At 50.2% G+C, this 21943-nt stretch overlaps 1 protein-coding gene across 1 annotated transcript in view; it reads left to right on the top strand.

Annotated features, from left to right (window-relative positions):
- The first annotated feature begins 402 nt into the window (after nt 1–402).
- Nucleotides 403–21943, top strand: part of LOC135552290 (NT-3 growth factor receptor-like) — a 77381-nt gene continuing 55840 nt past the window's right edge. Inside the window, exons 1-4 of the mRNA XM_064983831.1 lie at nt 403–693; nt 3314–3359; nt 3468–3520; nt 4157–4259. Coding sequence (XP_064839903.1) covers nt 403–693; nt 3314–3359; nt 3468–3520; nt 4157–4259 — 493 coding nt within the window. The remainder of the gene's footprint in view (nt 694–3313; nt 3360–3467; nt 3521–4156; nt 4260–21943) is intronic.

Here is a 21943-nt window from a genome sequence, read left to right as displayed (position 1 = left end):
AGTCAGGAAGAAGGAGTCAGGAAGCAGGTCAGGAGGAGTCAGGAAGAAGGAGTCAGGAAGCAGGAGTCAGGAAGCAGGAGTCAGGAAGTCAGGAAGAAGGAGCAGGAAGCAGGAGTCAGGAAGCAGGAGTCAGGAAGAAGGAGTCCAGGAAGCAGGAAGCAGGAGGTCAGGAAGAAGGAGTCAGGAAGCAGGAGTCAGGAAGCAGGAGTCAGGAAGCAGGAAGAGGTGTGAGTCAGGAGTCAGGAAGCAGGAAGCAGGTGTCAGGAAGCAGGAGTCAGGAAGCAGGAGTCATGAAGCAGGAGTCAGGAAGCAGGAGTCAGGAAGCAGGAGTCAGGAAGCAGGAGTCAGGAAGCAGGAGTCAGGAAGCAGGAGTCAGGAAGAAGGAGTCATGAAGCAGGAGTCATGAAGCAGGAGTCAGGAAGCAGGAGTCAGGAAGCAGGAGTCAGGAAGCAGGAGTCAGGAAGCAGGAGTCAGGAAGCAGGAGTCAGGAAGCAGGAGTCAGGAAGCAGGAGTCAGGAAGCAGGTGTCAGGAAGAAGGAAGCAGGAGTCAGGAAGCAGGAAGCAGGAGTCAGGAAGCAGGAAGCAGGAGTCAGGAAGCAGGTGTCAGGAAGAAGGAGTCAGGAAGCAGGTGTCAGGAAGAAGGAAGCAGGAGTCAGGAAGCAGGAGTCAGGAAGAAGGAGTCAGGAAGCAGGAGTCAGGAAGCAGGAGTCAGGAAGAAGGAGTCAGGAAGCAGGAGTCAGGAAGAAGGAGTCAGGAAGCAGGAAGCAGGTGTAAGGAAGCAGGAGTCAGGAGTCAGGAAGCAGGAGTCAGGAGTCAGGAAGAAGGAGTCAGGAAGCAGGAGTCAGGAAGCAGGAGTCAGGAAGCAGGAGTCAGGAAGCAGGAGTCAGGAAGCAGGAGTCAGGAAGCAGGAGTCAGGAAGCAGGAGTCAGGAAGCAGGAGTCAGGAAGAAGGAGTCAGGAAGCAGGAGTCAGGAAGCAGGAGTCATGAAGCAGGAGTCAGGAAGCAGGAGTCAGGAAGCAGGAGTCAGGAAGCAGGAGTCAGGAAGCAGGAGTCAGGAAGCAGGAGTCAGGAAGCAGGAGTCAGGAAGCAGGAGTCAGGAAGCAGGTGTCAGGAAGAAGGAAGCAGGAGTCAGGAAGCAGGAAGCAGGAGTCAGGAAGCAGGAAGCAGGAGTCAGGAAGCAGGTGTCAGGAAGAAGGAGTCAGGAAGCAGGTGTCAGGAAGAAGGAAGCAGGAGTCAGGAAGCAGGAAGCAGGAGTCAGGAAGCAGGAAGCAGGAGTCAGGAAGCAGGAAGCAGGAGTCAGGAAGCAGGAAGCAGGAGTCAGGAAGCAGGTGTAAGGAAGCAGGAGTCTGGAGTCAGGAAGCAGGAGTCAGGAAGCAGGTGTAAGGAAGCAGGAGTCAGGAAGCAGGAGTCAGGAAGCAGGAAGAAGGAGTCAGGAAGCAGGAGTCAGGAAGCAGGAGTCAGGAAGCAGGAAGAAGGAGTCAGGAAGCAGGAGTCAGGAAGCAGGAGTCAGGAAGCAGGAGTCAGGAAGCAGGAGTCAGGAAGCAGGAGTCAGGAGTCAGGAAGCAGGAGTCAGGAAGCAGGAAGCAGGAGTCAGGAAGCAGGAAGAAGGAGTCAGGAAGCAGGAAGAAGGAGTGAAGGGAGGGGTGATGAAGGGAGGGAGGAAGGGAGGGATGAAGGGAGGGAGGGATGAAAGGAGGGATGAAGGGAGAGAGGGCAGGATTGTTGAAGGGAGGGAGGGGGGATGAAGGGAGTGAGGGAGGTTTGAAGGGAGGTAGGTTTGAAGGGAGGAAAGGTTGAAGGGCGGGAGGGATGAAGGGAGGGAGGGTTGAAGAGAGGGAAGGGGGTTGAAGGGAGGGAAGGAGGTTTGAAGGGAGGTAGGTTTGAAGGGAGGAAAGGTTGAAGGGCGGGAGGGATGAAGGGACGGAGGGTTGAAGAGAGGGAAGGGGGGTTGAAGGGAGGGTTAGAGGGAGGGAGGGAGGGAGGGATGAAGAGAGGGAAGGGGGGTTGAAGGGAGGGAAGGAGGTTTGAAGGGAGGGTTGGAGGGAGGGATGAAGTGAGGGTTGGATGAAGAGAGGATTGGATGGAGGGAGGGAGGGTTGAAGGGAGGGCAGGAGGTTTGAAGGGAGGTTTGGAGGGAATGATGAAGAGAGGGTTGGAGGGAGGGTTGAAGGGAGGGAGGGAGGATGGGAGGATGGGAGGGAGAGAGGGATGAAGAGAGGGTTTAGTGGGAGGGAGGGAGGGAGGGTTGAAGGGAGGGAAGGGGGGTTGAAGGGAGGGTTGGAGGGAGGGAGGGATGAAGAGAGGGAAGGAGGGTTGAAGGGAGGAGGGAAGGGAGGGAAGGAGGGTTGAAGGGAGGTTGGAGGGATGGAAGGAGGAATGAAAGGAGGGTTGGAAGGAGGGAGGGAGGGATGAAGAGATGAAGAGAGGGAAGGAGGGTTGAAGGGTGGGTTGAAGGGAGGTTTGGAGGGAAGGAGGGTTGAAGGGAGGATTGGAGGGAAGGAGGGTTGAAGGGAGGATTGGAGGGAAGGAGGGTTGAAGGGAGGATTGGAGGGAAGGAGGGTTGAAAGGAGGATTGGAGGGAAGGAGGGTTGAAGGGAGGCTTGGAGGGAAGGAGGGTTGAAGGGAGGGTTGAAGGGAGGATTGGAGGGAAGAAGGGTTGAAGGGAGGATTGGAGGGAAGGAGGGTTGAAGGGAGGCTTGGAGGGAAGGAGGGTTGAAGGGAGGGAAGGAGCTGCGTATAGTTGTTACAGGCTGCTTGTAGTTATTACGGGCTGAGAAAAAGGACTGCTAATTCAACACACAGACACACAGACACAGACACAGACACCCCCAATTCCTCTCTGATCTTCAGCCTCCTCTCATCCTTCAGATTCCATCCGACAGCAGCAGACAGAGACTCCATTTCATGGTTGTGAGTGTGTGTTTGTGTGTGAGGTGGGTGAGTTCGTGTGTGTGGTGTGTGTGTGTGTGTGGTGTGTGAGTTCGTGTGCTTGTGTGAGTGTGTGTGGGTGTGGTGTGTGAGTCCGTGTGTGTGTGTGTGGTGTGTGTGTGAGTGTGTGTGTGTGAGTGTGTGAGTCCGAGTGTGTGTGTGTGTGTGTGTGTGTGTGTGTGTGTGTTTGAGTCCGTGTATGTGTGTGTATGTGTGTGTGTGTTCACTTTGCTCCAGCTTGTCCTGTTCATGTCCTCTGTTCTTTTATATAAATAACCTCCAGTGTATAATATCTTCTGATAAGGAAACTGTTTTATGTGAAATGGGATTTAAAGACTCCAGCCTGTCGGTCGATTTTTACTCCACAATTCTGCTCTTGAGTTAGAGTGCGTCCCAAATAGAAACCTGTTCCATATATAGCACATTACAAGGCAAGGACCCATTGGGCTCTGGTCAAAACTAGTATACTATGGAATAGTGTGCCATTTGGGAGTGAGTTGTATTCTCCAGTGCTCCTACTGTCTCTGTCTGTATTCCAGGTAGCCCAGTGCCATCAGACAATGCCATCAGGCCGGAAGAGGAGACGTTTGGGGTGAGTTTATAATGACACAGGGTCTATCTCAAAGAGCACACTAATCCCTACATAGGGCACTACTTTAGACCACAGTCCACAGGGCTCTGTTCAAAAGTAGTGTAGTGTCTCCTGGTTTCCACAGTACTGGGGCTGGATAGGATCACCTGTCTCTCTGTCTGTCTCCTAACCTGTCTGTCTGTCTCCTAACCTGTCTGTCTCTCTGTCTGTCTCCTGGTTTCCACAGTACTGGGGCTGGCTAGGATCACCTGTCTCTCTGTTTGTCTCCTAACCTGTCTGTCTGTCTCCTAACCTGTTTGTCTCTCTGTCTGTCTCCTGGTTTCCACAGTACTGGGGCTGGCTAGGATCACCTGTCTCTCTGTTTGTCTCCTAACCTGTCTGTCTCTCTGTCTGTCTCCTGGTTTCCACAGTACTGGGGCTGGCTAGGATCACCTGTCTCTCTGTTTGTCTCCTAACCTGTCTGTCTGTCTCCTAACCTGTCTGTCTCTCCGTCTGTCTCCTGGTGTACACAGTACTGGGGCTGGCTAGAATCACCTGTCTGTCTGTCTGTCTGTCTGTCTGTCTGTCTGTCTGTCTGTCTGTCTGTCTGTCTGTCTGTCTGTCTGTCTGTCTCCTAACCTGTCTGTCTGTCTCCAGGTGTCGATAGCAGTAGGTCTGGCTGGTTTCACCAGTGTTCTCCTCATCGTCCTCTTCATTCTCATCAACAAATATGGCCGACGCAACAAGTTTGGATTGAAGGGTAAGTCATAGTGCACCACATGACCAAACGTATGTGGACACCTGCTCCTCAACATCTCATTCCATAAATCATGGGCATTAATTCAAGTTAAATAAAGGTTAAATACAAAAAATATTTGTAAACAAATATGGAGCTGGTCCCCCTTTTCTTGCTCCACTCTTCTGGCAAGGCTTTCCACTAGATGTAGGAACATTGTTGCTATAACAGTCTCCACTCTTCTGGGAAGGCTTTCCACTAGATGTAGGAACATTGTTGCTATAACAGTCTCCACTCTTCTGGGAAGGCTTTCCACTAGATGTAGGAACATTGTTGCTATAACAGTCTCCACTCTTCTGGGAAGGCTTTCCACTAGATGTAGGAACATTGTTGCTATAGCAGTCTCCACTCTTCTGGGAAGGCTTTCCACTAGATGTAGGAACATTGTTGCTATAGCAGTCTCCACTCTTCTGGGAAGGCTTTCCACTAGATGTAGGAACATTGTTGCTATAACAGTCTCCACTCTTCTGGGAAGGCTTTCCACTAGATGTAGGAACATTGTTGCTATAGCAGTCTCCACTCGTCTGGGAAGGCTTTCCACTAGATGTAGGAACATTGCTGCTATAACAGCCTCTACTCTTCTGGGAAGGCTTTCCACTAGATGTAGGAACATTGCTGCTATAACAGCCTCCACTCTTCTGGGAAAGCTTTCCACTATATGTTGGTACATTGCTGCTATAACAGTCTCCACTCTTCTGGGAAGGCTTTCCACTAGATGTAGGAACATTACTGCTATAACAGCCTCCACTCTTCTGGGAAGGCTTTCCACTAGATGTAGGAACATTGCTGCTATAACAGCCTCCACTCTTCTGGGAAAGCTTTCCACTAGATGTTGGTACATTGCTGCTATAACAGCCTCCACTCTTCTGGGAAGGCTTTCCACTAGATGTTGGTATATTGCTGCTATAACAGCCTCCACTCTTCTGGGAAGGATTTCCACTAGATGTTAGAACCTTGCAGCTGGGACTTCCATTCAGTCACAAGAGCATTAGTGAAGTCTGGCACTGATGTTGGGTGATTAGTCCTGGCTCATCCCCAAAGGTGTTCAGTGGGGTTGAGGTCAGGGCTCTGTGTAGGCCAGTCAAGTTCTTCCACGCTGATCTCGACAAACCATTTCTGTATGGACCTCGCTTTGTGCATGTTGGCATTGTCATGCTGAAACACGAAAGGCCCTTCCCCAAACTGTTCCCACAAAGTAGGAAGCACAGAATTGTCTAGAATGTCACTGTATGCTGCAGCGTTAAGATTTCCCTTCACTGGAACTGAGGGGCCCGAACCATGAAAAATGGCCCCAGACTGTTACTCCTCCTCCACCAAACTTTAATTTTTTTCAAATTTGATTTCACCAGGTAGGGAAGGAGTGTTGATTTCACCAGGTAGGGAAGGAGTGTTGATTTCACCAGGTAGGGAAGGAGTGTTGATTTCACCAGGTAGGGAAGGAGTGTTGATTTCACCAGGTAGGGAAGGAGTGTTGATTTCACCAGGTAGGGAAGGAGTGTTGATTTCACCAGGTAGGGAAGGAGTGTTGATTTCACCAGGTAGGGAAGGAGTGTTGATTTCACCAGGTAGGGAAGGAGTGTTGATTTCACCAGGTAGGGAAGGAGTGTTGATTTCACCAGGTAGGGAAGGAGTGTTGATTTCACCAGGTAGGGAAGGAGTGTTGATTTCACCAGGTAGGGAAGGAGTGTTGATTTCACCAGGTAGGCCAGTTGAGAACATGTTCTAATTTACAACTGTGACCTGGCCAAGAAAAAAGCAAAGCAGTTTGACACAAACAACACAGAGTTACACATGGAAAAAAACATACTGGTCAGCTGGCTGACTGGGGTCTGACTGGCCAGCTGGCTGACTGGGGTCTGACTGGCCAGCTGGCTGACTGGGGTCTGACTGGCCAGCTGGTAGACTGGGGTTTAATTGGGGTCTGACTGGGGTCTGACTGGCCAGCTGGTAGACTGGGGTCTGACTGGCCAGCTGGTAGACTGGGGTCTGACTGGCCAGCTGGTAGACTGGGGTTCGACTGGCCAGCTGGTAGACTGGGGTTTAATTGGGGTCTGACTGGGGTCTGACTGGCCAACTGGTAGACTGGGGTCTGACTGGCCAGCTGGTAGACTGGGGTCTGACTGGCCTGCTGGTAGACTGGGGTTTGATTGGGTCTGACTGGCTGACTGGGACCTGACTGGGACCTGACTGGGACCTGACTGGGACCTGACTGGATTCTGTCTCTCCGGTTGCCAGCTGGCTGACTGGGGTCTGACTGGATTCTGTCTCTCCGGTTGCCAGCTGGCTGACTGGGACCTGACTGGATTCTGTCTCTCCGGTTGCCAGCTGGCTGACTGGGGTCTGACTGGATTCTGTCTCTCCGGTTGCCAGCTGGCTGACTGGGGTCTGACTGGATTCTGTGATGGTCTCTCCAGTTGCCAGCGTCGCTGCATCACCTTCAGAAGAAAGGTGGTGGGTAAAACCCTTTTCTATATTCAGCAATATGTTTTGGACAAATGTTCCTTCTGCCTCCATCTCTCTCTCATGTTTTGCCATCCACATCTTGACATTTGGAGCGGAACTAGTTTCATATTTTTTATAGTATAGAGTCTATTGACGTACCGGTGCGTCAATCTAAGTATCATAAATTTAAAAAAACATTTATATCTGTCAGTTTAATAAGCTGGAGACCCTTTTCTGCATGGGCTGTGTCTCAATACAGCGCATCCTCCTATGTCGCCCTTCCGTATCTTTAGTGGAAAGAGTCAGATTTATACCTCTGTTGGTCAGACCGGTAGACATCCTGAAAACGTCTGTAGCATCCTAACGGTTTGGCCAACAAACTAATATGGTATTCTCCGTTGTGCTGTATGTCCTCCACGAGTGACTCGTCTGAAGTCGGTAACGCCGATGTGTCAACTTTTGTCTGAGGTGTCTGAACCATTTTACCCCACTGGAAGAAGGGGAGACTCACCAACACGACGGTGTTGTCCGTTTTGTTCTATTGCCCCCACCAGTGTTATGGGACTGGTCTGAAGGAAACCCTGACAAAATATTGGAAGAACGAAGGTAGTTTTGTGCCAACAACAACAAGGGGTTAAATGTGTCTAAACATTTATAAACGTTTCCTGAGCTTTCTTATATCTCCTAGATATATGACATACACTTCCATAACATTTGTTACAATTTAAAAAAAAATATATATTTTTAATTTTACCTTTATTTAACCAGGCAAGTCAGTTAAGAACACATTCTTATTTTCAATGACGGCCTGGGAACAGTGGGTTAACTGCCTGTTCAGGGGCAGAACAACAGATTTGTACCTTGTCAGCTCGTGGGTTTGAACTCACAACCTTCCGGTTACTAGTCCAACGCTCTAACCACTAGGCTACCCTGCCGCCCCAATGATGCTGGGAGTCAGGAAGCAGGAGTCAGGAGTCAGGAGTCAGGAGTCAGGAGTCAGGAAGCAGGAAGCAGGAGTCAGGAAGCAGGAGTCAGGAAGCAGGAGTCAGGAAGCAGGAGTCAGGAAGCAGGAGTCAGGAAGCAGGAGTCAGGAAGCAGGAGTCAGGAAGCAGGAAGCAGGAGTCAGGAAGCAGGAGTCAGGAAGCAGGAGTCAGGAAGCAGGAGTCAGGAAGCAGGAGTCAGGAAGCAGGAGTCAGGAAGCAGGAGTCAGGAAGCAGGAGTCAGGAAGCAGGAGTCAGGAAGCAGGAGTCAGGAAGCAGGAGTCAGGAAGCAGGAGTCAGGAAGCAGGAGTCAGGAAGCAGGAAGCAGGAGTCAGGAAGCAGGAGTCAGGAAGCAGGAGTCAGGAAGCAGGAGTCAGGAAGCAGGAGTCAGGAAGCAGGAGTCAGGAAGCAGGAGTCAGGAAGCAGGAGTCAGGAGTCAGGAGTCAGGAGTCAGGAGTCAGGAGTCAGGAAGCAGGAGTCAGGAAGCAGGAGTCAGGAAGCAGGAGTCAGGAAGCAGGAGTCAGGAGTCAGGAAGCAGGAAGCAGGAGTCAGGAGTCAGGAGTCAGGAGTCAGGAAGCAGGAGTCAGGAAGCAGGAGTCAGGAAGCAGGAGTCAGGAAGCAGGAGTCAGGAAGCAGGAGTCAGGAAGCAGGAGTCAGGAGTCAGGAGTCAGGAGTCAGGAGTCAGGAGTCAGGAGTCAGGAGTCAGGAGTCAGGAAGCAGGAGTCAGGAAGCAGGAGTCAGGAAGCAGGAGTCAGGAAGCAGGAGTCAGGAAGCAGGAGTCAGGAAGCAGGAGTCAGGAAGCAGGAAGCAGGAGTCAGGAAGCAGGAGTCAGGAGTCAGGAAGCAGGAGTCAGGAAGCAGGAGTCAGGAAGCAGGAAGCAGGAGTCAGGAAGCAGGAGTCAGGAAGCAGGAAGCAGGAGTCAGGAAGCAGGAAACAGGAGTCAGGAAGCAGGAGTCAGGAAGCAGGAGTCAGGAAGCAGGAGTCAGGAGTCAGGAGTCAGGAGTCAGGAAGCAGGAGTCAGGAAGCAGGAGTCAGGAAGCAGGAGTCAGGAAGCAGGAGTCAGGAAGCAGGAAGCAGGAGTCAGGAAGCAGGAGTCAGGAAGCAGGAAGCAGGAAGCAGGAGTCAGGAAGCAGGAGTCAGGAGTCAGGAAGCAGGAGTCAGGAAGCAGGAGTCAGGAAGCAGGAGTCAGGAGGCAGGAGTCAGGAGGCAGGAGTCAGGAAGCAGGAGTCAGGAAGCAGGAGTCAGGAAGCAGGAGTCAGGAAGCAGGAGTCAGGAAGCAGGAGTCAGGAGTCAGGAGTCAGGAGTCAGGAGTCAGGAGTCAGGAAGCAGGAGTCAGGAAGCAGGAGACAGGAAGCAGGAGACAGGAAGCAGGAGTCAGGAAGCAGGAGTCAGGAAGCAGGAAGCAGGAGTCAGGAAGCAGGAGTCAGGAAGCAGGAAGCAGGAAGCAGGAGTCAGGAAGCAGGAGTCAGGAGTCAGGAAGCAGGAGTCAGGAAGCAGGAGTCAGGAAGCAGGAGTCAGGAGTCAGGAGTCAGGAGTCAGGAGTCAGGAGTCAGGAAGCAGGAGTCAGGAAGCAGGAGTCAGGAAGCAGGAGTCAGGAAGCAGGAGTCAGGAAGCAGGAAGCAGGAGTCAGGAAGCAGGAGTCAGGAAGCAGGAAGCAGGAAGCAGGAGTCAGGAAGCAGGAGTCAGGAGTCAGGAAGCAGGAGTCAGGAAGCAGGAGTCAGGAAGCAGGAGTCAGGAGGCAGGAGTCAGGAGGCAGGAGTCAGGAAGCAGGAGTCAGGAAGCAGGAGTCAGGAGTCAGGAAGCAGGAGTCAGGAAGCAGGAGTCAGGAAGCAGGAGTCAGGAAGCAGGAGTCAGGAAGCAGGAGTCAGGAGTCAGGAGTCAGGAGTCAGGAAGCAGGAGTCAGGAAGCAGGAGACAGGAAGCAGGAGACAGGAAGCAGGAGTCAGGAAGCAGGAGTCAGGAGTCAGGAGTCAGGAGTCAGGAAGCAGGAGTCAGGAAGCAGGAGACAGGAAGCAGGAGTCAGGAAGCAGGAGTCAGGAGGCAGGAGTCAGGAGGCAGGAGTCAGGAGGCAGGAGTCAGGAAGCAGGAGTCAGGAAGCAGGAGTCAGGAAGCAGGAGTCAGGAGTCAGGAAGCAGGAGTCAGGAAGCAGGAGTCAGGAAGCAGGAGTCAGGAAGCAGGAGTCAGGAGTCAGGAGTCAGGAGTCAGGAAGCAGGAGTCAGGAAGCAGGAGACATGAAGCAGGAGTCAGGAAGCAGGAGTCAGGAAGCAGGAGTCAGGAAGCAGGAAGCAGGAGTCAGGAAGCAGGAGTCAGGAAGCAGGAAGCAGGAGTCAGGAGTCAGGAAGCAGGAGTCAGGAAGCAGGAGTCAGGAAGCAGGAGTCAGGAGGCAGGAGTCAGGAGGCAGGAGTCAGGAGGCAGGAGTCAGGAAGCAGGAGTCAGGAAGCAGGAGTCAGGAAGCAGGAGTCAGGAAGCAGGAGTCAGGAGTCAGGAGTCAGGAGTCAGGAAGCAGGAGTCAGGAAGCAGGAGTCAGGAAGCAGGAGACAGGAAGCAGGAGACAGGAAGCAGGAGACAGGAAGCAGGAGACAGGAAGCAGGAGTCAGGAAGCAGGAGTCAGGAAGCAGGAGTCAGGAGTCAGGAGTCAGGAAGCAGGAAGCAGGAGTCAGGAAGCAGGAGTCAGGAAGCAGGAGTCAGGAGTCAGGAAGCAGGAGTCAGGAAGCAGGAGTCAGGAAGCAGGAGTCAGGAGTCAGGAAGCAGGAGTCAGGAAGCAGGAGTCAGGAAGCAGGAGTCAGGAAGCAGGAGTCAGGAGTCAGGAAGCAGGAGTCAGGAAGCAGGAGTCAGGAAGCAGGAAGCAGGAGTCAGGAGTCAGGAGTCAGGAGTCAGGAAGCAGGAGTCAGGAGTCAGGAAGCAGGAGTCAGGAAGCAGGAGTCAGGAAGCAGGAGTCAGGAAGCAGGAAGCAGGAGTCAGGAAGCAGGAGTCAGGAAGCAGGAAGCAGGAGTCAGGAAGCAGGAGTCAGGAAGCAGGAGTCAGGAAGCAGGAGTCAGGAAGCAGGAAGCAGGAGTCAGGAAGCAGGAGTCAGGAGTCAGGAGTCAGGAGTCAGGAAGCAGGAGACAGGAAGCAGGAGTCAGGAAGCAGGAGTCAGGAAGCAGGAGTCAGGAAGCAGGAGTCAGGAGTCAGGAGTCAGGAGTCAGGAGTCAGGAGTCAGGAAGCAGGAGTCAGGAAGCAGGAGTCAGGAGGCAGGAGTCAGGAAGCAGGAGTCAGGAAGCAGGAGTCAGGAAGCAGGAGTCAGGAAGCAGGAAGCAGGAGTCAGGAAGCAGGAAGCAGGAGTCAGGAAGCAGGAGTCAGGAAGCAGGAGTCAGGAAGCAGGAGTCAGGAAGCAGGAGTCAGGAAGCAGGAGTCAGGAAGCAGGAGTCAGGAAGCAGGAGTCAGGAGTCAGGAGTCAGGAGTCAGGAGTCAGGAAGCAGGAGTCAGGAAGCAGGAGTCAGGAGTCAGGAGTCAGGAGTCAGGAGTCAGGAGTCAGGAAGCAGGAGACAGGAAGCAGGAGTCAGGAAGCAGGAGTCAGGAAGCAGGAGTCAGGAGTCAGGAGTCAGGAGTCAGGAGTCAGGAGTCAGGAGTCAGGAAGCAGGAGACAGGAAGCAGGAGTCAGGAAGCAGGAGTCAGGAAGCAGGAGTCAGGAAGCAGGAGTCAGGAGTCAGGAGTCAGGAAGCAGGAGTCAGGAATCAGGAGTCAGGAAGCAGGAGTCAGGAGTCAGGAAGCAGGAGTCAGGAGTCAGGAAGCAGGAGTCAGGAGTCAGGAGTCAGGAGTCAGGAGTCAGGAGTCAGGAGTCAGGAAGCAGGAGTCAGGAAGCAGGAGTCAGGAAGCAGGAGTCAGGAAGCAGGAGTCAGGAAGCAGGAGTCAGGAAGCAGGAGTCAGGAAGCAGGAGTCAGGAAGCAGGAGTCAGGAAGCAGGAGTCAGGAAGCAGGAGTCAGGAGTCAGGAAGCAGGAGTCAGGAAGCAGGAGTCAGGAAGCAGGAGTCAGGAAGCAGGAGTCAGGAAGCAGGAGTCAGGAGTCAGGAAGCAGGAGTCAGGAGTCAGGAAGCAGGAGTCAGGAAGCAGGAGTCAGGAGTCAGGAAGCAGGAGTCAGGAAGCAGGAGTCAGGAAGCAGGAGTCAGGAAGCAGGAGTCAGGAAGCAGGAGTCAGGAAGCAGGAGTCAGGAAGCAGGAGTCAGGAAGCAGGAAGCAGGAGTCAGGAAGCAGGAAGCAGGAGTCAGGAAGCAGGAAGCAGGAGTCAGGAGTCAGGAGTCAGGAGTCAGGAGTCAGGAAGCAGGAGTCAGGAAGCAGGAGACAGGAAGCAGGAGTCAGGAAGCAGGAGTCAGGAAGCAGGAGTCAGGAGTCAGGAGTCAGGAGTCAGGAAGCAGGAGTCAGGAGTCAGGAAGCAGGAGTCAGGAAGCAGGAGTCAGGAAGCAGGAGTCAGGAAGCAGGAGTCAGGAGTCAGGAAGCAGGAGTCAGGAAGCAGGAAGCAGGAGTCAGGAAGCAGGAGTCAGGAGTCAGGAGTCAGGAGTCAGGAAGCAGGAGTCAGGAGTCAGGAAGCAGGAGTCAGGAGTCAGGAAGCAGGAGTCAGGAAGCAGGAGTCAGGAAGCAGGAGTCAGGAGTCAGGAAGCAGGAGTCAGGAAGCAGGAGTCAGGAAGCAGGAGTCAGGAAGCAGGAGTCAGGAGTCAGGAGTCAGGAGTCAGGAGGCAGGAGTCAGGAAGCAGGAGTCAGGAAGCAGGAGTCAGGAAGCAGGAGTCAGGAAGCAGGAGTCAGGAAGCAGGAGTCAGGAGTCAGGAGTCAGGAGTCAGGAGTCAGGAAGCAGGAGTCAGGAAGCAGGAGTCAGGAAGCAGGAGTCAGGAAGCAGGAGTCAGGAAGCAGGAGTCAGGAAGCAGGAGTCAGGAAGCAGGAGTCAGGAAGCAGGAGTCAGGAGTCAGGAAGCAGGAGTCAGGAAGCAGGAGTCAGGAAGCAGGAGTCAGGAAGCAGGAGTCAGGAAGCAGGAGTCAGGAAGCAGGAGTCAGGAAGCAGGAGTCAGGAGTCAGGAAGCAGGAGGCAGAAGTCAGGAAGCAGGAGTCAGGAAGCAGGAGTCAGGAAGCAGGAGTCAGGAAGCAGGAGACAGGAAGCAGGAGTCAGGAAGCAGGAGTCAGGAAGCAGGAGTCAGGAAGCAGGAGTCAGGAAGCAGGAAGCAGGAGTCAGGAAGCAGGAAGCAGGGGACATGAACCAATACTGTATGGAGTGGAAATGAACACAGAACTAATACTGTCTGTTGTGATACTAGGGAGGGGATGTGAACACAGAACCAATACTGTCTGTTGTGATACTAGGGAGGGGATGTGAACACAGAACCAATACTGTCTGTTGTGATACTAGGGGGGGGATGTGAACACAGAACCAATACTGTCTTTTGTGATACTAGGGAGGGGATGTGAACACAGAACCAATACTGTCTGTTGTGATACTAGGGACGGGATGTGAACACAGAACCAATACTGTCTGTTGTGATACTAGGGAGGGGATGTGAACACAGAACCAATACTGTCTGTTGTGATACTAGGGAGGGGATGTGAACACAGAACCAATACTGTCTGTAGTGATACTAAAGAGGGGATGTGAACACAGAACCAATACTGTCTGTTGTGATACTAGGGAGGGGAAATGAACCAATACTGTCTGTAGTGATACTAGGGAGGGGAAATGAACTCAGAACCAATACTGTCTCTAGTGATACTAGGGAGGGGAAATGAACCAATACTGTCTGTAGTGATACTAGGGAGGGGAAATGAACTCAGAACCAATACTGTCTCTAGTGATACTAGGGAGGGGACATGAACCAATACTGTCTGTAGAGTGATGTTAGGCAGGGGACATGAACACAGAACCAATACTGTCTGTAGTGATACTAAGGAGGGGACATGAACCAATATTGTCTGTAGTGATACTAGGGAGGGGAAATGAACCAATACTGCCTGTTGTGATACTGGGGAGGGGACATGAACTAATACTGTCTGTAGTGATACTAGGGAGGGGAAATGAACCAATACTGTCTGTAGAGTGATGTTAGGCAGGGGACATGAACACAGAACCAATACTGTCTGTAGTGATACTAAGGAGGGGACATGAACCAATATTGTCTGTAGTGATACTAGGGAGGGGAAATGAACCAATACTGCCTGTTGTGATACTGGGGAGGGGAAATGAACCAATATTGTCTGTAGTGATACTAGGGAGGGGAAATGAACCAATACTGCCTGTTGTGATACTAGGGAGGGGACATGACCACTGAACCAACACTGAGCCCCCCCCCCCAGCAGCTTACACTCGTTAGAATGTTTACGTATTCATTAACCTATCATGACAAACAACTGACTTCCTTCCCCTTTTCCTCAAAGTTTCCCGCTACCGTTTGTTCTACCTTCCTACAGTTGTTTCTCATATCTTGTTTCAGTGTTTGAAGACCTCGATCTCCCAGTAGAATGTATTGCTTATCAGAAACTGAAAGGCTGTCAGCAATAATCTCCGCAATACACCCAGTCTGTTGTCCTTGTTCCAGGAATACGGCATTATTTTACAGCACATGTCATAATGGGGAAAAGGACTAAGGCCCTCATTGGTTGGTAGTGTTTCTGACTAGCCCTGTATATTTTCATTCTACTATACATTGATTGGTAGTGTTTCTGACTAGCCCTGTATATTTTCATTCTACTATACATTGATTGGTAGTGTTTCTGACTAGCCCTGTATATTTTCATTCTACTATACATTGATTGGTAGTGTTTCTGACTAGCCCTGTATATTTTCATTCTACTATACATTGATTGGTAGTGTTTCTGACTAGCCCTGTATATTTTCATTCTACTATACATTGATTGGTAGTGTTTCTGACTAGCCCTGTATATTTTCATTCTACTATACATTGATTGGTAGTGTTTCTGACTAGCCCTGTATATTTTCATTCTACTATACATTGATTGGTACTGTTTCTGACTAGCCCTGTATATTTTCATTCTACTATACATTGATTGGTAGTGTTTCTGACTAGCCCTGTATATTTTCATTCTACTATACATTGATTGGTAGTGTTTCTGACTAGCTAGCCCTGTATATTTTCATTCTACTATACATTGATTGGGTAGTGTTTATCTCTGCTATCCCTGTCCCTCCCTCCCTTCTCACCCCCTTCTCCCTCCCCTTCCTCTGCCCCCCCCATATTGTGTCTCACTTCCACTAGGAATGGTGAGGCTGATTCCACTTGTTCAGCTTGATAATTAGTGACAATTAGTGACAAAGTAATTTACTTACTCAAGGAAGCTCATTGAGCAAATGGTGCCAATTAACTCTGGATGCTAATGTACCCAGAAATGCGTAAAAAAAGCACCAAACCCCCATTATAGACCAGCCGTTTACTACTGAGAGGAGGAGGAGGAGAGGAGAGGAGGCATGGAGGAGGAGGAGAGGAGGAGGCATTGAGGAGGAGGAGAGGAGGAGGCGAGGAGGAGGAGGAGAGGAGGAGGCATTGGGGAGGAGGAGAGTAGAGGAGAGTAGAGGAGGAGGAGGCATTGAGGAGGAGGAGAGTAGAGGAGAGTAGAGGAGAGGAGGCATGGAGGAGAGGAGGAGGCATTGAGGAGGTGGAGAGGAGCAGGCGAGGAGGAGAGGAGAGGAGAGGAGAGGAGGAGGCATTGAGGAGGAGAGGAGGAGGCGAGGAGGAGGAGGAGAGTAGAGGAGAGGAGGAGGAGGCATTGAGGAGGAGGAGAAGACAGTAGAGGAGGAAGAGGAAGAGGAGGAGGAGGAGGAGGAGGAGGAGGAGAGGAGTGTAGAGGAGGAGGAGAAGAGGAGGCATTGAGGAGGAGGAGAAGACAGTAGAGGAGGAAGAGGAAGAGGAGGAGGAGGAGGAGAGGAGTGTAGAGGAGGAGGCGAGGATGAGGAGAGGAGGAGGTATGGAGGAGGAGGAGGAGAGGAGGACGCATGGGAGAGGAGAGGAGGAGACTTGGAGGAGGAGAGTAGGAGACATGGATGAGAGGATAGTGGAGGGGGAGGAGGAGACATGGAGGATGAGAGGACATGGAGGATGAGGAGAGAGGAGAGGATGAGGCATGGAGGAGAAGAGGAGGCATGGAGGAGGAGAGTTCTGACTGACTTTTGGTCTTTGCTCTCTCTCTCAACCTGAGGTGGTGGAACTTTACTCAGCCTTAACGGAGACCCTGTAAACCGTTGGTTCAACACTCCCCTGTAGACCCTTGGTTCAACCCATTTGATCAACACTCCTCTGTAAACCCTTGGTTCAGCACTCCCCTGTAAACCATTGGTTCAACCCATTTGATCAGCACTCCCCTGTAGACCCTTGGTTCAACCCATTTGATCAGCACTCCCTGTAAACTCTTGGTTCAACCCATTTGATCAGCACTCCCCTGTAGACCCTTGGTTCAACACTCCCCTGTAGACCCTTGGTTCAACACTCCCCTGTAAACCCTTGGTTCAACACTCCCGTGTAAACCCTTGGTTCAACACTCCCCTGTAAACCCTTGGTTCAACCCATTTGATCAGCATTCCCCTGTAGACCCTTGGTTCAACACTCCCCTGTAGACCCTTGGTTCAACACTCCCCTGTAAACCCTTGGTTCAACACTCCCCTGTAGACCCTTGGTTCAACCCATTTGATCAGCACTCCCCTGTAGACCCTTGGTTCAACACTCCCTTGTAGACCCTTGGTTCAACACTCCCCTGTAGACCCTTGGTTCAACACTCCCCTGTAAACCCTTGGTTCAACACTCCCCTGTAGACCCTTGGTTCAACACTTCCCTGTAAACCCTTGGTTCAACCCATTTGATCAGCACTCCCCTGTAGACCCTTGGTTCAACACTCCCCTGTAGACCCTTGGTTCAACACTCCCCTGTAGACCCTTGGTTCAACACTCCCCTGTAAACCCTTGGTTCAACACTCCCCTGTAGACCCTTGGTTCAACCCATTTGATCAGCACTCCCCTGTAGACCCTTGGTTCAACACTCCCTTGTAGACCCTTGGTTCAACACTCCCCTGTAGACCTTTGGTTCAACACTCCCCTGTAAACCCTTGGTTCAACACTGCCCTGTAGACCCTTGGTTCAACACTTCCCTGTAAACCCTTGGTTCAACCCATTTGATCAGCACTCCCCTGTAGACCCTTGGTTCAACCCATTTGATCAGCACTCCCCTGTAGACCCTTGGTTCAACACTCCCCCTGTAGACCCTTGGTTCAACACTCCCCTGTAGACCCTTGGTTCAACACTCCCCTGTAGACCCTTGGTTCAACACTCCCCTGTAGACCCTTGGTTCAACACATTTGATCAGCACTCCCCTGTAAACCCTTGGTTCAACACTCCCCTGTAAACCCTTGGTTCAACACTCCCCTGTAGACCCTTGGTTCAACCCATTTGATCAGCACTCCCCTGTAGACCCTTGGTTCAACACTCCCCTGTAAACCCTTGGTTCAACACTCCCCTGTAGACCCTTGGTTCAACACTCCCCTGTAGACCCTTGGTTCAACACTTCCCTGTAAACCCTTGGTTCAGCACTCCCCTGTAAACCCTTGGTTCAGCACTCCCCTGTAAACCCTTGGTTCAGCACTCCCCTGTAAACCCTTGGTTCAACACTCCCCTGTAGACCCTTGGTTCAACACTCCCCTGTAGACCCTTGGTTCAACACTCCCCTGTAGACCCTTGGTTCAACACTCCCCTGTAAACCCATGGTTCAGCCCATTTGGTCATAACTCACCTTAATGTATATAAAAATATCCAGTACTATTTCACATCTTAATGTGTCCTACACAGTTCCATAACAATATACAGTACTATTTCACATCTTAATGTGTCCTACACAGTTCCATAACAATATACAGTACTATTTCACAGCTTAATGTGTCCTACACAGTTCCACAACAATATACAGTACTATTCCACAGCTCAATGTGTTTTTCTGATGAAATGTGTTTTTCATGATTGCCTACTGTGATGCATCACTACCATATATGTTTTAGCTGTTTGTAACATCGGAACAGGGGTTTATCGATACATCTCCGTTTTGGATAGATAACATTTTGTGTTATGTTTTAGTGTGTTCCAATTGTCCCAGAAGTGATTCTCTGGTTTCTTCATGACATTGAGCAGGGATGCCGCTCCTTCTGTTTCCATATTTCTGTGTTCTTGTTAAAGTGATTCACCATAGCTCAGAAGTAGACTCGGGTTTTCTGGGTCTCTATGTCTTTGGTTGGACAGGTTTCTAAATTTCCTTTATCATTGTTAATTTTCTTAGATTGTCTGCTTGACATTTAAAAATGTCATTGGGCATTTACCTCACGAGAGGTCAAATATTTGTTTGAACCTTTATTTAACTAGGCTAGTCAGTTAAGATCAATGACAGCCTAGGAACAGTGGGTTAACTCCCTTGTTCAGGGGCAGCACGACAGATTTTCACCTTGTCAGCTCGGGGATTTGATCTTGCAACCTTTCGGCTACTAGTCCAACGCTCTAACCACTAGGCTACCTGCCACCCTATGCTGTTTTGGTTTTCTACTGCCCTGTTTACACCTTCACTATTACAGTGAAATGTTTTGTCCAGGAAATTGTCTGAAAGGGATTAAATGTGTTGCCTAATTATTTTTTGGTAGGTTTCCCTACTACTTTCCTTCCATCTATCGCATTTCTTAATATTGTTTAGTTCCTTTGGCTTTGATGCCTCATGATTGAGTATTGCTCTGTTCAGGTAAACTTGTGATTTTGCTGTGATCTGATAGGGGTGTAAGTGGGCTGACTGTGAATGCTCTGAGATACTCTTGTTCAGGTAAGGGATTACCCCCCTGAAATGGACAAAAATGAATGGGAACATATTGCCATTGGACGAAACATATACACAATTTCAAATATCACTCAATTGGACTGCAGTTCATTCAAACCATATTGCAAATGGCATATGGCAAATGCCAAGTGTAATACATCAAAAATCCCAAAGATGGAGAGCGCGCTCAACAGTTAATTTTCATATTGCAAATGGACATCAAGTCAAGACCCAACTGTCCATTTGCAATATGTTTCAATATGCATTTACCATCACGAATTTGACATGCTCAAAAATACTGCAGAAATGTTTAATTGACTGGCCCAATGAACTTAGGATGGCCGGGCACTGAGAGTGGTTCCTCTCCATCGCTCGTTGTGTTGATTTCGTCATGCCCATTTTGTCATGTTTTTTCAATGTCGAATCTTAATGCATATGTAAAAAAGTCAGCCAGCAAGTCAGCATCCATCAGTCAATAAGATATCATTCTGACACCAAACTGATGCAAACTGACACCAAACCCACTTTGTCCAACTTGGTTAGGAGGACTTCTGACCAGGGGCTATAGGGCTCTGGTCACATGACTTCCTGTTCTCTTCATAGTGGAGGACTGCTAAATAATATTCAGGTGTTAACTCCAACAAACACAAGTCACAACTTCTATAGGTGGGTGTTTGTCTCTGAGAAATACTCACTCTAAAGCCAACAACTGCAACTGTAAAACAGTGTCTCTCACACCGTAGTCTGACTTCCTGCTAAGGGACAGAACTTGACTGGAGAAAGTTGCACTGTTTCATTGTGTGTGTTTCTTTAGAGTACATCAGAGTTGATCTGATGGAAGACCTCTGCTCTTAGTCTGCTTCCCAGATGGCACCCTATACTGCACTGCCTTGGACCGGTGCCCTGGTTAAAAGTAGTGCACTGAATAGGGTGCAAATTGGGACACCGGCTTAGATATATTCGACTGGAGATATGCTGTCTCAGAACCCAATTCACAGCTACTGCATCTTATAAAACTCCTTCCAGAGACTACAGGGATGTTTTCTTCAGCATCAGAACCCAATTCACAGCTACTGCAAATTATATAACTCCTTCCAGAGACCACAGGGAGGTTTTCTTCAGCGTCAGGTAGCATTGATCCAGTCTGCAGGATGTTATCACTCAACAGCCCAACGTCTCCTGTTCTCTCATCCTCCCTTTACCTATTCTCTGTAATCTGGCCCTCCCAGGAAGACATATTTCTGAGTGGGTTCTGAGTTGGGAGCCAGACAGGAACGTAGTGCTGTAGCATTGTGCAGAGCTGGACAAAAGTAGTGCACTATATAGGGAATAGGGTGCGATTTGGGATGTAACCTCTGAGTGTGTAGTGGAGCCGTAGTGCTCATAGTTCAGAGAACTGAAACTTTTCAAATGATCAAACTCCTTCCAGAGACCACAGGGAGGTTTTTACCAGACGTCAGGTAGCATTGATGCAGTCTGCAGGATGTTGACTACTTTGACCAGAGCCAATAAGGCACTTTTGGACCCAGAACATCTACAGCCTCTGATTGTGAGTGGGTATTGGACCCAGAATATCTACAGCCTCTGATTGTGAGTGGGGATTGGACCCAGGCCGTCTACAGCCTCTGATTGTGATTGGGTATTAGACCCAGAACATCTACAGCCTCTGATTGTGAGTGGGTATTGGACCCAGAATATCTACAGTCTCTGATTGTGAGTGGGTATTGGACCCAGGCCGTCTACAGCCTCTGATTGTGATTGGGTATTGGACCCAGAACACCTACAGCCTCTGGTTGTGAGTGGGTATTGGACCCAGAATATCTACAGTCTCTGATTGTGAGTGGGTATTGGACCCAGGCCATCTACAGCCTCTGATTGTGAGTGGGGATTGGACCCAGGCCGTCTACAGCCTCTGATTGTGATTGGGTATTAGACCCAGAACATCTACAGCCTCTGATTGTGAGTGGGTATTGGACCCAGAATATCTACAGTCTCTGATTGTGATTGGGTATTGGACCCAGAACATCTACAGCCTCTGATTGTGATTGGGTATTGGACCCAGAATATCTACAGCCTCTGATTGTGAGTGGGTATTGGACCCAGAACACCTACAGCCTCTGATTGTGAGTGGGTATTGGACCCAGAATATCTACAGCCTCTGATTGTGAGTGGGTATTGGACCCAGGCCGTCTACAGCCTCTGATTGTGATTGGGTATTGGACCCAGAACATCTACAGCCTCTGATTGTGAGTGGGTATTGGACCCAGAACACCTACAGCCTCTGATTGTGAGTGGGTATTGGACCCAGGCCGTCTACAGCCTCTGATTGTGAGTGGGGATTGGACCCAGAACATCTACAGCCTCTGATTGTGAGTGAGTATTGGACCCAGGCCGTCTACAGCCTCTGATTGTGATTGGGTATTGGACCCAGAACATCTACAGCCTCTGATTGTGAGTGGGTATTGGACCCAGAACACCTACAGCCTCTGATTATGAGTGGGTATTGGACCCAGAACATCTACAGCCTCTGATTGTGAGTGGGTATTGGACCCAGAACATCTACAGCCTCTGATTGTGAGTGGGTATTGGACCCAGAACACCTACAGCCTCTGATTATGAGTGGGTATTGGACCCAGAACATCTACAGCCTCTGATTGTGAGTGGGTATTGGACCCAGAAGACCTACAGCCTCTGATTTTGACTGGGTATTGGACCCAGAACATCTACAGTCTCTGATTGTGAGTGGATAATGAACTAGGCCATCTACAGCCTCTGATTGGGAGTGGGTAATGAACTAGGCCATCCACAGCCTCTGATTGTGAGTGGGTAATGAACTAGGCCATCTACAGTCTCTGATTGTGAGGGTGATATTGCAGCTGAACTCTAACTAAATCAGCTCCATCTCAAATATGTCATTCTCTAACTGAATCAGCTCCAATAATCACCCTGTCATTCTCTACCTGAATCAGCTCCAATAATCACCCTGTCATTCTCTAACTGAATCAGCTCCAATAATCACCCTGTCATTCTCTAACTGAATCAGATCCAATATCACCCTGTCATTCTCATTCCTGTCATTCTCTTGGTTGTTATTTTCCTTCCTCTTGGATGTTATTTTCTGTCCTCTTGGTTGTTATTTTCCTTCCTCTTGGTTGTTATTTTCTTTCCTCTTGGTTGTTATTTCCCTTCCTCTTGGTTGTTAATTTTTGTCCTCTTGGTTGTTATTTTCTGCCCTCTTGGTTGTTATTTTCTGTCCTCTTGGTTGTTATTTCCCTTCCTCTTGGATGTTATTTCCCTTCCTCTTGGTTGTTATTTCCCTTCCTCTTGGATGTTATTTCCCTTCCTCTTGGATGTTATTTCCTTCCTCTTGTATGTTATTTCCCTTCCTCTTGGTTGTTATTTCCTTCCTCTTGATGTTATTTCCC

Source organism: Oncorhynchus masou, chromosome 2 (genome assembly GCF_036934945.1).
Source record: "Oncorhynchus masou masou isolate Uvic2021 chromosome 2, UVic_Omas_1.1, whole genome shotgun sequence".
Lineage (NCBI taxonomy): Eukaryota > Metazoa > Chordata > Actinopteri > Salmoniformes > Salmonidae > Oncorhynchus > Oncorhynchus masou.
Note: the sequence above shows the minus strand (reverse complement) of the source record. Positions and strands in the feature narration are given on the sequence as shown.